Source organism: Chiloscyllium plagiosum, unplaced genomic scaffold (assembly GCF_037043375.1).
Source record: "Chiloscyllium plagiosum isolate Xiang-an unplaced genomic scaffold, Cpla_swu_hap1 HiC_scaffold_31, whole genome shotgun sequence".
In the NCBI taxonomy this organism is placed as follows: domain Eukaryota; kingdom Metazoa; phylum Chordata; class Chondrichthyes; order Orectolobiformes; family Hemiscylliidae; genus Chiloscyllium; species Chiloscyllium plagiosum.
Window position 1 is genome coordinate 22,474,084 of NW_028270169.1, and position 17,580 is coordinate 22,491,663.

The window sequence follows — 17,580 nt, forward strand, 5'->3', positions numbered from 1 at the left end:
CAAATTCAAGCTTTCTCCAGCTCATTGGTTAGAACTGTTCCTTTCAGAAGGCTTCACAACAAATTCAAGTTAGAGATTTTCCACTTAAAATATATATATTTAAATATACCATATTCAGCAAGTAACGAAAAGCTTGGGTGTTTTAAATCATACAGGTTTTGCTTTATAGACCACTAATCACATAACTGAACCATCTTTTTACAACATAGTACTTTGCACAAAAAAAAACAAAAATACAAGAACACATTGAGTACTGCAGGGCACAACAAGAATGGAGGCTGGAGTTCAAGGAACTTGCCCGTTTGTGGTTTGCTCTTAAGGAATTTAATCACCGTAATCTTGTGTTTCTCTTTTCAGATATTTCACCCAAATGAAACCAACTCTCAGAATGAGAGACCCTGATTCAAATCACAATTTGGTTTGACATTTCCACTCACAGGGAGTTGGTAATCTCACACCTGGTTTGTCTGGTTCAGGACCATGCAGACACAAGGTGCCCAGCTGACTAGGAGAGAGGGAAAATTGGCAGTGGCTCTACCTTGGGTTGCACTGCAGCACCTGGGTCTAGAGCATCATCAGTGGAAGCCGTGGAGATGTACATGGCAGCCCTGCCTGCCGTTCTATCAGACCCCATCCAGTGTGTGTGTGTGCCAGGAGGTAAATAGAGGAAAGAAAATGTGAATCAAGAAAGTAAAGACAAACAAAACACAGCACATATCTGATACTATAAATTAAGGTGAACTGAAAAAGAAACTATCCAAGATGGTGTACCCACCTAGCAAGCAAGATACCCTGGTATTCTTCCAGTTGTCTCATGAAGCTCACATTAGGTTTTGTAACTGTCCGCTTCTCCTTCACATAACTGTAAGCTTTTTCCAAATTCCAGCCATATTCCTTCATTGCATATGCAATCACTGTGGACGCGGACCTGCTGATGCCCATTTTACAGTGAACAAGACATTTGGAACCATTTTTTCTGATGCAAAAAGAAATACATATTTAAAATCAAAATTCTGAAGAAGTGGTAACTTCAGTGATAACTCTAAGAAAGTGGAATTTATACTTAGCATTCAAAACTCATTTTTCCAATTTCACAAGGGCAACTTAGCAAGAATTTTACACTCCTATTTATACAACTACATTTTTTTGCAAAGACATGTCAGAACTACAACTTACTTCACTTGGAACCCATCATTCGGGAACCAAATTACAGATTGTAGCAAGATGGTTCTGTTCGACACTATACTTCCAATAACAATTTTGTAATTTGACACTGATCACAAGTACTGATGGCAGTCAAGTTCTCCATTCTATATCAACTTGTACCAGTTTTTCTATCCCTGCTACAATGGGCCATGTTTATCTACTCATCACAGCAGCTCAGCAGCCAATTTTATTATGCTTACAGAAACAGCATGCTCAAAGATGCCAACAGTAAAAATAAATTAATAGATAGGAAGTCTTAAAATGCTTCCACATTAGAATCTGAATCGCATTTATTTTCTAAATATAAACAATAGAAAGTATTTTGTCAACAACTATCAAGACTAATATTAGTTCACATTTATTAATTATTCTGTTTCTAAAGAATGAACAATTATTCAGAATCAAACCCCATTAATAATGATCAAAACGTTAACTGACATGAAACTTGACACATTATATTCCAATATTATAATATGCCATTTCATGTGCCACTTGAACAGCTGTCATTCCTAAGGTTAAAATCAGCGCACAACTTCAACTGTTGGCACAATACTTCAAAGCACAACTTTGTACCAAACTATTTTGAATGTGCAAAAATGTACCTTAAAGTTTGGTGACATTTTTACAGTCCCAGCATATCCTGAAACCACTACTTTCTTTAGTATATGTTCAATTTTTTATGTAAAGAAAAACTACCTTTCAATTTAACAGAAGTGTTTTTGATTCAGCTGGTTTGAAGAGGACCATTATTGTTCATAACCACTGAACATCTCAAAAGATCTTTTCAGTTCATTTCAAACAAAATAAGGTGAAAACTAGGCTGATTTTCTAATATGTATATTGATATTCTGTAGTAGGAAAGATACAATATAAATAAGTTATAGCTAAAATTAGGTAACTACAGAGACTAAACAATTAGAACGTGAAGAGTTGTGCATGAACCAACTATGCAGTAAGGGGGGGGGGGGGGGGGTCATCTGTTACTATCAGTCAAAGCATATATCTGTATTACATTTTAAAATTTAAAGCAAGACCATATTGATAAGAACTTCCTAACATCATGAGAGATTCTGTCTAATTACATACTTTGCCTTTGAGATAAATTTGTACGTATCATTCCAATATGCAAGTAGATCGGTGGCCTCCTCATCATATACCCTGATATTATGGTACTCAAACATCCCTGGGAAGAAGTTGTCAATTTCACGGGTGATGTTCAAGATGTACCGAATCCTAAATGGAAATGCAAAGAAATTAGCACGTGAAAAGTCAGTCAGTGCTATACAGCAAGCGTTTAAATTAAATGCAACTCTCTCAGGCACACAGGATACAAAATAAGCTTTTCTAAATTGAGACTGTAAATGTAAATATAGTTTACATGTTGGAATCGGAGAGAATTTTCTTTTAGATGCTTAGATATTTCCCAATTAATCTGTTCAGAAATATTATGACAAATCTGCAGCAGGTGGGACTTGAACCGAGCCTCCAGGCCCAGTATAGGGATCAAACCCATGGCCTTGGCATTATCAGCACCACATTCTAATCACCTGACCGGCCATGACTATTACCAAAACAAGCATTAGATTAGATTACTTACAGTGTGGAAACAGGCCCTTCGGCCCAACAAGTCCACACCGACCCGCCGAAGCGCAACCCACCCATACCCCTACATTTACCCCTTATTACCTAACACTAAGGGCAATTTAGTATGGCCAATTCACCTAACCTGCACATCTTTGGACTGTGGGAGGAAACCGGAGCACCCGGAGGAAACCCACGCAGACACGGGGAGAACGTGCAAACTCCACACAGTCAGTCGCCTGAGTCGGGAATTGAACCCGGGTCTCTGGCGCTATGAGGCAGCAGTGCTAACCACTGTGCCACCGTGCCGCCCATGGCTGGTCTGCAGGGGAGATGTAGGGATTATGATAAAATGCAGGATGAACTTATGTATGAACATTACTGAAGATACTTAAAAATGTATTTGTAAATTAAAAATTGACATAAAAACTTCCATAAACTTCGTAGGGAGGCAGTCAATAAATGTACACTCAGTTACATTTAACACAAAAATAAATGAGGAAGTTTGGTAATTAACTGACCAATGGTGACCAAATGCAGTTTAAAATTGAAACTTAAGAAACATGTCAAACTGAAAAATGCAATGAAATTCTGGCTCCATCAAGAATAGTGCTTAAAACGAAGTATCGAGTGAAGACAAAGAGGTTTCCCCACAGGGAGGATAAGAGAAAAATTGAACAAGCCAGGATGCTCTTAGACTCATTCTGATATACAACTCAATGAAATAGGGTCTCTGGTCTTCCCTCTCAAACAGGGAATGAAGCTTAGATATTCCTTCTAACTGTTAAGTAATAAAACTTCAACATTGCATTACAATTTGCCAATGATAAATTAGAAATGTTCAAATAAGTGTAGCATCTGGTTTTATAAAAGTCACCAGTGGGCAGCACAGTGGCACAATGGTTAGCACTGCTGCCTCACAGCGCCAGAGACCCGGGTTCAATTCCCACCTCAGGCAACTGTGTGGAGTTTGCACATTCTCCCAGTGTCTGCGTGGGTTTCCTCCTGGGGCTCCAGTTTCCTTCCACAGTCCAAAAAATGTGCAGGTTAGGTGAACTGGCCATGCTAAATTGCCCGTAGTATTAGGTGAAGGGGTAAATGTAGGGCGAATGGGTCTGGGTGGGTTGCTCTTCGGAGGGTCAGTGTGGACTTGTTGGGCCGAAGGGCCTGTTTCCACACAAAGTACTCTAATCTAAACCAATAAGCTTCCCAATTGCTAAAACGCAGTAAAACGGGAACCAACTGAAAAAAGCTTGAGTAACCAGTTCGTTATCGCTAATCATTAAATTAAAAAAGTCAACAAAAATTTAAAATATCCTGTTCACAGCTCATTAAATCAACGTGTTGCCTTGAGGTGAAAATAAATTGAGGAAAAATGCGCAGGGTTACAGGAAGGTGGTGGGGAAGTGACACTACATACTTGTCCCTCAGACATGATGGGCCATACGCTCTCCTATGGTGCAATCATTTTGTAACTGTGTGCAAGGATCTGATCATGCTTTGAGATTAACCCATATGCTGTTAGGATGACTTAAAAAATAAAAGAGCGGTCAACCAAAGACTTGCAATTCTACATCCCTTGGTATACTTTTCATCCTTAAGTAGATCAGGGCATCACAGTTGGTAAAAGATGCATGATTTTGCAGATCTGTAGCTAAGAAACTTCAAGGTAAAAGCAAAATACGGTATATGGTGGGAATCTGAAACAGTGTTGTTAATGTCAAGGTAATACCAGTCTGGCGTGATTAGAGATTGTCTGATCAGAGTAGTAAGATCACATGAGATTGCAAAATTGAGGGGTTTGGCAAAGGAAGAAAGAAACGTAAGTATCTCAAACTTGGTCTCCCCTCAGAGTACATATTACTAGATTTATGCATTTGGATTTCTCAGAGACTTCTAAATACACTCTGAAATGCTCAAGGTTACTAAGAATCAAATTATACGTTTTTCATATGCAAACATTATCCAAAAATAATAATGGGGAAAATACTTTCTACAAAGTCCAAAATTTGTTCTCATGTCAAATGAACATGTCATGTTGATTTGTCCTTACAAAAATTATTTTAAAAAAAACATAAAATATATTTTAAAAATGATCATATTCAAAAATAAAACTACTGCAGCAACGAGCATGCAGCATTTCTAAGACTAAAGTTTTTTTTACTTTATGCAATGCTGATCAACAGTTAGGTTCGACAGTCTGGCCAACTTCTGAGCATGTTTCATTATAGAGGGTCTTACCCTCGGCTCTGCAAATCTTCCAAATTGGATGCATTCCATTCCGAGCCCTGCAAACCGAGATAAACCGGCTAATGTTGAGATCTAATAGAATAATCCAAACAAACTCCAAACATTCAGCACAGAATCAAAGGATGTCAGGCAAGTTAGTTTCTCCCACCACATCACCATGGGTGCACATTACAATATATAAGAGCAAAAGGGAAGTTAAGTTGCCAGCAAACTTGCACCCAACTGTATCAGGTTCGTGACTAGTTTGATTGGCATATTAAACCTTTTTGGTATGGCAACATTGGTATTACTTGCACAGCATTTCTAGTTTTCTTTAATCAAAAGTCCCAAACAATGAAATTAATGTCCATGTTTAATATTGCAGGGGAGAATAAGCATGAAGATGAGACTATACAAGATAATACAACAGTATTAACTATTAATGTGGAACTTTTCTTTTAAGCTTCACAGATAAAACATGATGTGTTTGCACAAAATTTAATTCTTAATGGGAAGCCACAAATTAACACAACTGTCGAATGCAGAGATGTTCACTATTCCTTCATTCACCATTCCACTTGAAATCATACTTGTACAGATGATTTGATTCTTCACGAAGGAAGGGTGGAAAGGGAAAGGGAAGGAAATACTATAATAAGAAGAGGACAAGCAAGCAGAAAAGGCCGCAAACTGCTTCCAGGTTATCTTCTGAATGAACTGACAATTACATGCCGAATTCAGGTCACAGATCATTGATTTACGATTCTTTGATGTAATGTTTATGCCTTCAGAGTAAAACAAATTTTCTTTGACTTTTAGGCCAGCTGACTATTGTCTATCCTTATAAAGCTGGCTGCAATTCAACATAAGCAGGCAGCAGCTGGCTTCATATTGTGAAACTTTTAGTACAGGAAACATAGCTTGATTTTGGAAAGAGAATACTCGCAAAAAAGATAAACCGCAGCAGAGATAAGTGAAGTCATGAAGAAAATATATTTACATGGAACTTAGAACATTCACAACAAATGCAGACACAAAGTTGTTCGTCAGCTGATACATTCATGTAGTACCTTATCACATCTTTTGGATATCTCAAAGAACTTTGCATCTAATGTAATACTTTTATCGCTACTTCTTAGCGCATTTTTGGTATTTCTCCGAAATTATTCTAACATTGACAATGTTCGGGATTTGTCATAAAAAGGATAAAATTGCAATTATTTTAAAGTTATCAGTCTTTAAGGACTCTCCAACCAAGATGGTATGCCAGCATGTGGTAGCATGCCAATGTTGTTACCAGCAAAGTGTGGCAGAAAAACTACTTGCATTTATATAGTGCCTTTAATAGAGTGAAACATTCCAAGGCACTTTACAGTACTGTCAAACAAATTTGAATAGGAAGCCATCATCATCAGCATCCTTCTATTGACACAAAATAATGGTCATGTAACTAATCAAACCCTCTGGGGATGGAGTAGCTTTACTAATGTTTGGAGAGACCAATCCATGATCTTGGTTCTGCAACAAGTGCTGTGGTTATAAAGTATTGCTCTGGAGTGCTGGTGCTTGCTGCCAAGTAACTGTAGCTACTTAAATACAAGACTTTATTAGAACAACTGACCAAAAGCTTGTTTTGAAGAAGTGTCTTCACACAAACAAAAAGCAAAACTGAACATAAAGCATAGGCAGCTGAAAGCAAGGTGCAGTGATTAAAATCAGATGTGCACAGAAATGGGGAGGGACAAACTATGAGGGATTTTATAACACACTGTTTATTGACCAGAGGCTAACACAGGCCAGCAAACAAAGGTGATATGGGTGATCAGTATAGGCAGAGTACTAGACAAGCTTATTTCTTACTATTTCTAATAGTCACAGGCTACCACAGGCAAGGGACTCAATGAAAGAAAACAAGATGCTGGATCTATATTAAAAAAAAGTAGCCTAACAATCAGGTTGCAGAAAAAAAAACTTTAGAAGTATTCTGAAGATTTACACAAACCTTCTAATTATGGTCTTGATTAGGAAACCAAGCTATCACAACTGGTAAAAGGTAGCTGAACCAAAGCTCTTTAAGGTCAGCTCAAGAAAGGGCTATTTAATTTCTTTCCTGATCACTCTTCTTAGTTTCCAGCAGTTAACACTAATTTCATCTATCACACCTATACCCAAAGAAACAATGAACAGAAGACACAACAATTATAGTACAATGATCATACCAGGTAAACATGCTCAAATATTTCAGTCGGGTTGTCCATCTGTCTCAAGATTACGATCATTTCATTATCAATGTACTCTTTAAATTCTCGCAAGTTACAGACCATTTGCATCTCCAATTCTGTGCGAATCTGTAATGAAGTATAAAGGATCATTTTTGTGACAGATTTTATACAAAATGAAAACAAAATCGGCATAAATGCAAGGTCAGAAAATACTTCAGTAGTAAGACGACAAATGAACCATCACTCTTACTGGGCAGCAAAATTTACTTTTCACCCAAATAAGATACTTCATTCAATATTTCATTTAAACTCTGAAACTACCCCTTTTCTGGACTCTTATTTCAGAATAAGAGCTATTACTTGGAAATTGTACATCTGCACTGAATGATGAAATTGAATCCAATCTCCAAACAGTTAAAAATAGGCAAACCCAAGTCAAGCAAGCATACTTTATAAAGCAAGATGCAGTCAATGTCTGAAAGTAGAAGTTCCATCACCGAAGATCTCAAAATGCAACATGTGGATTTTTAAGAAAATTTTCCATGATAAAAAAAAAGTCATGATCAATAGATAATCAATTCAGAACCTATTTTGAATTTTGTTGATTTTCTTCAAATGAGGACGTACACCTACCTCTTTGGATGTGACATTCTCCAAATCCATCTGCATCATTACCTCCCGAAGTTTTGTCTTGATTAGTCTTTCTGTCCGTTCTCGTTCTGTTGGTCTGTAAGAGACATATAGTTATTTTGTTTTATTGAATGGAAACAACAAAATACAACAAACAAATCAGCTTTCAAATGGAAAGTCCTAACTTCTGGTCACTCAACTAACTGTTGGTTCGCAATTCAATTTTTTTTTAAAGAACACTGCAATTGAGCTTTGCTGCTGAAAACAAACTGACTTCATGACCCTTAATTTAGCAATAAAAACACTCCTTGGAACATACTTCTAAAATTCAACTTAAAATGCTAAAATATGTATTAGTTTAAAAAAATCCCAAGATGGAAATTTTAAAGATTATAGAAAGTACTTGGGATTTATTAATGTGAAGAGCTTTTAAGCAAATCTGCACTTGCAATCTGAAATCAAGTAGTTTGATGAAATTGGTAAAACTGAATAAGGTGATTAAATAAATTAGATTACTATGCAATGGCCCAGTTATTAACTGAATTTCACATTTCAAATTATGACTTGGCAACTCCTATGTAGGAAGTACCCTAAGCCATAAGGTCACAAGAGAAATAAACACATCAAACCAAAAATGGTAATAAAGGAGGTGGCCCACACCTTGGATAACCAAAGAATTTTGAACAGGAAATGAGCAGATGAGCAAAGAAGAGTTAATTCTAATGATAACCCTAGACAATGTCACTGGTATAGCAAAAGCTAAAGTCAGAGCAATCAGTGCCACTGTGTCAATATCCTGCAAATCTGTTCTCAACAGCATGGTGTACCTCCACCAAATGGACTGCAGCATTCAAGCAGGCAGTTCATCATCACTTTCAAGGCCATCAGAAATGCAAAATAAATACAATGCCAGCCAGTGACTCCCACTCCCCTGAGTGAATTTAAAAAAAAAACTGTTCTTCATGGGGAGGTAGTTGTGGGGTTGGATGGCATTAGAGAGATTGCAAAGAATTAGATTGTGGAAGAACTCAAAAACAGAAGAATCTTGAAATTCAGGTGTTAGGGGACAAAGAGCTAAGCTAATTTTAATGAAGACATTGGACAGGTGCCCCTGATCAAGAGTACATCATGGAGATTCCAGGTCAGCTCTAAAGGGGAAGCTTTGATTCTGGAAGCGACAAATCACAGACAAGTTTTTCAGCAGCTAATGGCTTGAGGTTAGAGAAAAGCGTTACTGAAGTTAAAGTAGGTGCTCTGCACATTATCTTACTCCTGTGAAGTGATTTGGGATGTTTGCCTACATGATATAAATTTAAATCTATTTCCTAAGCTGATCAACCACAATGGTGTTAGTACCTTAAAACTGATAGTGAAGTAAGTTTTCTGAATTATTAATTATAGATGTAGTTGAAAGGGTGAAGTGAGCATGATGAGCCTTGATGCCTCTTTAATGCAAGCTATACTAAAACATTTGAAGAGATTGATTTGTGTCATCTTCAGAATGCTTCCAACATTTTACTCCAGCAACATTCATTGAACACTAATTTTAATATATCTTTAGATTTTAAACTCCCATATTTACAACTAACATTGTCACATCTGTTCACCTTCTGCAGAAAGGGTGCATCTTTAGCTTCCTAATAAGGAAGTAGATGGTGTCTGCTTGACATGCTATCTGCAGTGCCTAAATTCTTATCCCAGTTAGTAAAAATAGTATTACTAATCAGCAAAGACTGTCATGCTTGGGAGCCTTTTTTCTGAACCACTAGTGGGAGAATGCTCAGATGCAAGAAATGAGAGTTCTTGATTGCTCACTAGCCTACTACTAATAATGCACATGAGAAGAAATTAATATATCTAGAATCAAAGAAGGGAAAATTTTTCAACTAAATATTTTATCTTCTACTCAGCTAATTCATCCAGTTTACCAATTTTTTTTTTTAAAATGGCCACTATATAAGCTATTCACAAGCCTAATAAATTAAGATGTATTGAATAGTGATGGTAATACATGGCTACATTTTATTTATATGCGCCATTGAATATGTCAGCAAACGTGGCTGTCAGACAGGAAAACCTTTTGCTGTAGAATGGGAATGAATTCTTATTTTAATGGTAAACAGTCAATACTTCTCAGAGTTATTATAGATTTTCTCTTTCCAACTTTTCTCCAGGAACTTGGCGCATGGAATGGGAATACCGAAACAGGTGCAACTTGTTGATTAAAAGGAGTGGGCGACAAATTCAAAACAACTGGTGCGTCTATACATCATTATTAATTGGCCAATGATTAGTACTGTATTAGGTGTATAGCTTTGCTTACATTTGAGGGAGAATAAAAGATCGAAAATATCAACAAAAGAACCAGAAACCTAAGTAAACTGGCTCTTGATGGTTCTTTTGCCAGTGAAACATCATTTGCAATTCAGCATAATTCATGTGCATTCTTGATGATATTTCAAACAATTAGGATATAAGGCTTTAGAAAAGAAGGTCTCTTTAAATGCAGAAATCTTCCTGGTCTATACCTCACAATCCCAAATTGAAATGTAAAATCAGCAAGTCACTGTTAAAGGGTAACATGAACTCTTTGAAACTAGATTTCATATAACAAAACAGGAAAAGTCATCTTTATAAATCTGAAAAGGTCGCAAAAGGAAAAAAAGAACATACACAGTCTCTCTCCCTCTCTGGCCTAACCCATAATAATCACTCATGGTGCTTTGGCTGTGATCATGTTCTGCCTATCTAATTAACAAGTATGCAATATACTGAATGCCTTTTGAACATTGAATAGTAGAATTGTGTGGCACAGGATGTTGGGTCTATTGTGACCTTGCCAGTTGCAGCTGTAATTTTTCCTAATTATGAACATATTTTACCTTTACATTATAAGGTGATGCAATAATGGCAAACAAATTTGCAATCACTAAGGCTACAGAAAGACAGACAGTATGCAATGCATATGCAAATATTCTTTCAAGGTAACTTTTGCTACTAGCTTATTCCATTCTTCCCTTTTATTCTCAATGAAAATACACATTCCTAAGAAATCCATATGGATTAAGATTGAAATGTTAAGAGAAACCATTATTTTTAAGTCTCATGAGGAATAAAGATCTCTCCTTTTGACTACAACACTTTAGGAAATAATTGCACCAGATGTAAATGCCTAAATATGAACATCTCTATTGAAGGGTTTAAGCATTTATATTTTACTATAGGGATAATAGCTATGTTAATTCAAATTCTTTAACATGGGTTTAAAGAGAAAATTCAATTGAAATAGAAGTTGACAGCACTAAATGAGGCCACAGATTCATTGTGCCTGTGCTCACTTGGCTAGAATGAAACAAAATTAAATCCACTGCCATGTTCTTGGAATACAGTAAAGGGGGTATGCTATTTATTCCATGAAGGGTAAAGATTAGAATGGTGCCGGAAAGGCACAGCATGGCAGGCAGCATTCGAGGAGCAGGAAAATCGACGTTTCAGGCAAAAGCCCTTCATCAGGAGCCTCAGGGCTGGAGAGATAAATGTGAGGGGGTTGGGGCTGGGAGGGGAGGCAGCTGACAGTGCAGTAGGTGGATGGAGGTGGGGTAAAGGTGATAGGTCAGAGAGGAGGGTGCAGCAGATAGGTGGGACAGATCATGAGGACGATGCTGAGCTGGAAGGTTAGAACTAGGGTAAGGTGGGGGGAGGAGAAAATGAGGAAACTGGTGAAGCCCACATTGATGCCATGGGGTTGAAGGGTTCTGAGGGAAAAGAGGTGGTGTTCTTCCTCCAGGCGTCGGGTGGTAAGGGAGTGGCAGTGGAGGCGGCCCAGGACCTACATGCCCTCAGCAGAGCGGGAGGGGGAGTTGAAATGTTTAGCCACTGGGTGGTGGAGTTGATTGGTGCGGGTATCCCAGAGATGTTTTCCGAAGCGCTCTGAAAGCAGGCTTCCAATCTCCCCAATGTACAGGATACCGCATCAGGAACAATGGATGCACTAAGTGACGTGTGGAAGTGCAGGTGAAGCTTTGATGGATGTGGAAGGCTCCTGTGGGGCCTTGGACAGAGGTGAGGGGAAAGGTGTGGGCGCAGGTTTTGCAATTCCTACCGTGGCAGGGGTAGGTGCCGGGAGGGCTGTTAGGGGATGTGGATCTGACCAGGGAACGGTCTTTATGGAAAGCGGATAGGGATGGGGAGGGAAATATATTTATTCCATGAAGTTTGTTTTGTCGTTCACCTGAATCAAATACACATCATTTTAGCTTCACAGAATGAAAAGGCTTTTTTTTAAAAACAGGAAAAATACTCAAAAAATACAGTAATAAAAAGTACATACACATCAGTAAAGAGGACAGGTGAATCAGAGCGATGAGACTGCACATCCTGCATAGCATTCCACTCATTAATGAAGGCCTGGTTAGAATTGATACGGCTCTCATAATAACTGATCCATGTTAAATAAAGACTCCCAGGGTAGTAGTTGTGCGTCCTGGCAATCTCACAGGCTTTATGCAAACTTTGCAAAGCTGACCTGAAAATAGAAATAATTTACATAGTCAGTGTCACAGATCAAAGGATCTTTCAAAAGTACTTAAGAAATTAAATTTTATTTTGCCTGTAATGATAACAAAAAAATAGTTGTACATCAACAAAGGAAGTACACCAAGTCCCCATTTTAAGTCAATGTATATTAACACTGCCGATATAACAGGACTAGGTATATGCACTTAGCATCTGTATTTACACGTGTGTGTGTGTGTGTGTGTGTGTGTGTGTGTGTGTGTGTGTGTGTGTGTGTATATATATTCTTAACACCAAATGAAAAACATGTCTCATGTGATGTAGGTTTGTAATATAGTATTAGGGAAGCTGGAGTTAAATGTGTTTTTGATTTTTATTACCATGAGTTACTCTTAAAGGGTTAAAACAGCCTTTCCAAAAGAGCCATGTAACTCGAGAAAAATGACAAGCAAGCCACGTGGTACGATAATTGAAGTGTTTACCAATTAAAGCTCATACAATCTGGAGACAACAGAACAGAAGCCATAAACAGATTCAGTTCAGGACAAGAGATGCACACCAACAGATAAACTGTTCAGCAGTCTCAAAGTAATAAAATCAGGGAGATATCAATAAGTCCCTTTGTGTTTCAGGAAAAGACAGAATCTCTTCTGGTGAACTGTGCAGAAAGTCGCCAAAAAGAAACACATGCATCAGTTGAATGAGAAACTAGAATGGAGAAAGGAGTGATGCTTCACTGGGGTTGGGTGTCTGTAAAGGGCAGTGAGAAAAATGTATAATGTGCTATAACTGTTTCAAACTCATCAGCATATAGCTAAAATCCACAAACAATAGAAGAATTTCATCGTTTACAGGATTTCCTCAACAAATAATCAACTGCTCCTTACTTTCACTGCCCTTCTTCTTCACTCTGTCTCTTTCTGTAGCCGCATATAAATATATAAGTGCTATAAAACAATCGCCATGTTATTTGAGAATACAAAACCATCTTTTAGCTGAAACTTCATTAACAAACTGCAACTGGAGGAAAGCTTCAAATGAACAATGGAAAATGTACAAATACTATGTTCAAAAAGTCCTTACCACATTGCTTGTACAGACACAGGCTTAAAGATGTGAATTCTGTTCACTGTTGACACACTGAATCCCCTTGAGACAGAAAGAAAGAAAAAAATGACCATAACATCTCGGAGCAAAATTTGGACATTCACCTCATCCAGCCTGTTCCACCATTCGATTATGATAGGTACGTTGATCAACCCTATTTGCCTGCCTTTTCTCCATAACCTTTGATTCCCTTACTGGTCAAGAAACTATATATGCTGTCTTAAATACACTGACTTAGTCTCCACAAACTTTTGCAGTGATGAGCTCCACAAATTCACCACCCTCTGGAAGAAATTCCTCCTCATCTCAGTTCTGAAGGGTCACCCCTTCACTCTGATGCTGCACCCTTGGCTCCTGGTCTCTCTTACTATTAGAAACATCTTCTCAACATTCACACGATTCAAACCTCTCCGTATTCTCCAAGTTTCAAATAGACACCCTCATATCATTCTAAACTTCAACTTATACAGATCCAGAGTGCACAACCACTGCTCATATATCAAGCCCTTCATACCTGCAATCAGTATTACAAACCTCCTCTGAAGCCCTTCCAATGCAATCACATCCGTCCTGACGTATGCTCACAATATTCCAAATGCAGCTAGACCAGAGTCTTATACAGCCTCATCAGTTCTTGTATTCTAACCCCCTTGAAATGAATGCTGAATTTTCATTTGCCTTCCTAACTCCCAAATGAACCTTGCATGTTAACTGTAAGAGAATCCTGAATGAGGACTCCAAAATCCCTTTATGCTTCACTTTTCCAAAGCCTTTCCCCATTTAGAAAAATAGTCCAATCCACTATTCATCCTATCAACGTGCATAACCTCACACTTTCCCACATTTGTATTCCATCTGCCACTTCTTTGGCCACTCTCCTAGGCCATCCAAGTCATTCCACAGCCTCCCCACTTCCTCAATACTACTCGTCCCTCCACCCATCTTTTGTCATCTGCAAACTTAGCAACAACACCCTTCGTCCAGATCCTTAAATGCATAATGTGATTACTTGTGATCCTAATACTGTAGAAATCCACTAGTCACTAGCTGCCATTCTGAAAATGACTCCTTTATCCTCACTGCCTGCTGCCAGTCAGCTAATCTTCTATCCATGCCAGTACCTTGCCCTTAACACCATTGGCTCTTATCTTATTTAGCAGCTTCCTGTACCACATCTTATCAAAAGGTCTTCTGGAAATCTAAATAGATAGTGTCCACTGGCTCCCCTTATCTAATTTGCTAGCTACCACCTCAAAAGAATTCTAAATAAGTTGTCAGGTACAACCTCTCCTTGACAAAGTTGTGCTGACTCAGCCCGATTTTCCCATGCACTTCCAAGTACTCTGCAATTTCATCCTTAATTATGGACTCTAAAATTTTACCAACACCTGAGGTCAGGCTAACTGACCTAAAATTTCCTGTCTTCTGCTTCTTTCCCTTCTTAAACAGGGGTGTTGCATTAGCCATTTTCCAGTCCTCTGGGACACTCCCTGACTCCAGTGATTCCTAAAAGATCACCACCAATACCTCTCCAATCTGAACTATCTCCTTCAGAACTCTGTAGTCCATCTCATCTGGATTTCTTCACCTTCAGACCTTACAACTTGCCCAGCACCTAAGTGATGGCCACTACACACATCTCTTGCCCCCTGACTCTCAATATTCTGGTATGGTGTCTCCCACTCAAAACTGATGCAAAATACCTAATCAGTTCCTCTGTCATTTCTTTAGTCCCCATTACTACTTCTCCAGCCTCACTTTCCAGCAGCCCAATGCCAATCTTGCCATTTTTTTTTAAAAAAAAAGGTATCTCCTTTTAGATTACTAGCTAGCTTATCATTTTTTTCATATTTGCATCCCTTTCCCCACCCCCATTGCTTTTTTAGTCATTCTCAGCTGGATTTTAAAGGGTTCCCAATCCTCTGACATTCCAATATTCAACCATTGTTTGCTTTTGCTTTAATGCGGTTCCTTTCCTTCTCAACCATGCTTGCCTTATCCTCCCCTTAGTATGTTCCTTTCTCCTTCAGATGATTTTCTGCTGTGCCTCCTAAATTAACCATAGATATTCTTGCAGCTCCACAGTCTTCCCTGCGAGGCTCTCCTTCCAATCGATTCTGGTCAGCTTCTCTCTCATGCCTTTATAGTCACGCTTACTCAATTGTAATACTGTTATATCTGATTCCAGCTTCTCTTTCAAACGGAATAGTGAACTGTATCACTGCCCTCTTTGGGGTTCCTTCCTCTTAAGCTCCCTGATCAAGTCTGCCTCACTACACATCACTAAATCCAGAATTGCCAGTCCCCAGTTGGCTCTAGGACAAGCTGCTTCAAAACGAAAATCCATTACCAATCTGATTTTCCCAGTCCACCTGAGTATTGAGGTCCCCTGTGATTATTCTAATAGTACTTTCCTTCTAAGTTATTCTCTTTCCCACATCCTGACTACTGCTAGGTTCCCCAACTCTACCCACATAAATTAGATTCTACTACTTGCTATTGATATAAATTCTCACTAACATGGCAACCCCGTCCCTCTGCCTGTCCTTGGATATTTAGCTCCTAGTCCTGATCCCCTCACAGGCACGTCATGGTGATACCTACAATATCGTACCCTCCAATTTCAATCTGCATTACAAGCTAATTTACCTGGTTTCGGACACTTAACAGCTGAACTGTCCACAGCACTCCAAAGTTTGCTCAGACCAGTGTTTTTATTTAAAAATTTTTTTTTATATAGGAAATATACAGAATGTACAAGGAGTCAGAAAGTTAACTCTAAATAATTTAAGCCTGTAATTACCACATCTTTTAGCTGTGGTGAAAACTAATTCCTTCCACTCAATATCTTTTAAAAAAAATTAACTATCTTGACTAAAGACAGGATGTCCAGATTTCCTTGTTGCTTCTCAGATCTGCTACAATGAAACTTTGTGTAAGCTATGTAGACAGCAAAATGAATGTGAAGCACCTATGCATCAGCACATGAATTAAGGAACACAAACTTGAATCAAGGATGGTTGGCTTGGCCAAGAATTCCCACTGATATTTCTTGTCAATTTCTCTCAGATAGACTCCTTACATATTAGCAGTAACAAATGCCTTTCCTTTGTGCTGTCTTGAAGGCAGTATCATGGAATTAAAGGAATTTTACTACTTGGCACTTGGTACTAGATTCTCAAGGTTTCACTAGTCAAGATTAGATGTTAGGCACCCAGTGTACTTACCCATCGCCATCCAAATGGATCAGTGTGTCACTCCATAAGGGAAGAACTAGGCCCATTGTGCAAGTACTGCTGCAAAGATAACGTAATCTAAAATTAGTATGGTTTCTCTATACTTTGTTGCACAGTACTTTATGCAGATATTTCCTACAGAAGCTATTACAAGAAGCCACAATTAATATAAACCATAAATCTGCATGTGGATTGTAACTAGAGTAGACCATTTGGACCTATAAGGCTGAAACATTGCTCCCATTTCATATTCCTCAGTTTTTAAATCAGGAAGAAAAAAGGACAGTTTTTCCATCTTTGATAAAGTAATAATATTCACTTACAACAAAACTTTACTGCATTCTTACATATGGTGACCCACAGTTCTCTTTCAAATACCAGTTACAGTTAAAAATCATGTTGGTCTTCTCCATGCTTACCCATGAATATAAATAATCAGAACCACATCTGCATCCTTCAGAATTCAGGCTCTGACCTTTTAACTAATCATACAAAACAATCAAGTCCCTTTTCAGGTTTCCTACAATTCTGAATTGAGTATATAATTGGCATTCACCTTTGGAACAAAAATCTAAGAATTCAATGCCTAATTATAAAGCACCTTCACAAGGACTGCAGCAATTAAAAAGTGGTCATTTACTAACTTCTAAGAAAAACTAGGGTTAAATCATAAACATGGCCCAGTCAGCATCAACTACCTGTACGAACAAATTCAAAAAATGATATGGCAAAAAAAAACATTGACTTTGCCAGGTTAAGTTTTATGAACACCTAAAAATTAGTTATTATTTTGATTTTAGCTATGGTAAGAGACATATTAAGAGAACAGCTTATTGTAAAATGATTTGTGTTTT

General features: G+C 38.1%; 1 protein-coding gene across 3 annotated transcripts in view; it reads right to left on the bottom strand.

The window, feature by feature from the left end:
- Positions 1–17,580, bottom strand: part of LOC122564001 (protein phosphatase Slingshot homolog 2) — a 170,071-nt gene that overhangs the window by 18,438 nt on the left and 134,053 nt on the right. For 2 of the 3 annotated variants that reach the window (XM_043718419.2, XM_043718416.2), the window contains 8 exons: positions 16,718–16,786; positions 13,467–13,532; positions 12,199–12,393; positions 7,872–7,965; positions 7,236–7,364; positions 5,029–5,075; positions 2,293–2,439; positions 776–976 (listed from right to left, as the gene is read on the bottom strand). In XM_043718419.2, coding sequence (XP_043574354.2) covers positions 776–976; positions 2,293–2,439; positions 5,029–5,075; positions 7,236–7,364; positions 7,872–7,965; positions 12,199–12,393; positions 13,467–13,532; positions 16,718–16,786 — 948 coding nt within the window. The remainder of the gene's footprint in view (positions 1–775; positions 977–2,292; positions 2,440–5,028; positions 5,076–7,235; positions 7,365–7,871; positions 7,966–12,198; positions 12,394–13,466; positions 13,533–16,717; positions 16,787–17,580) is intronic. The other variant, XM_043718417.2, reaches the window with a different exon arrangement.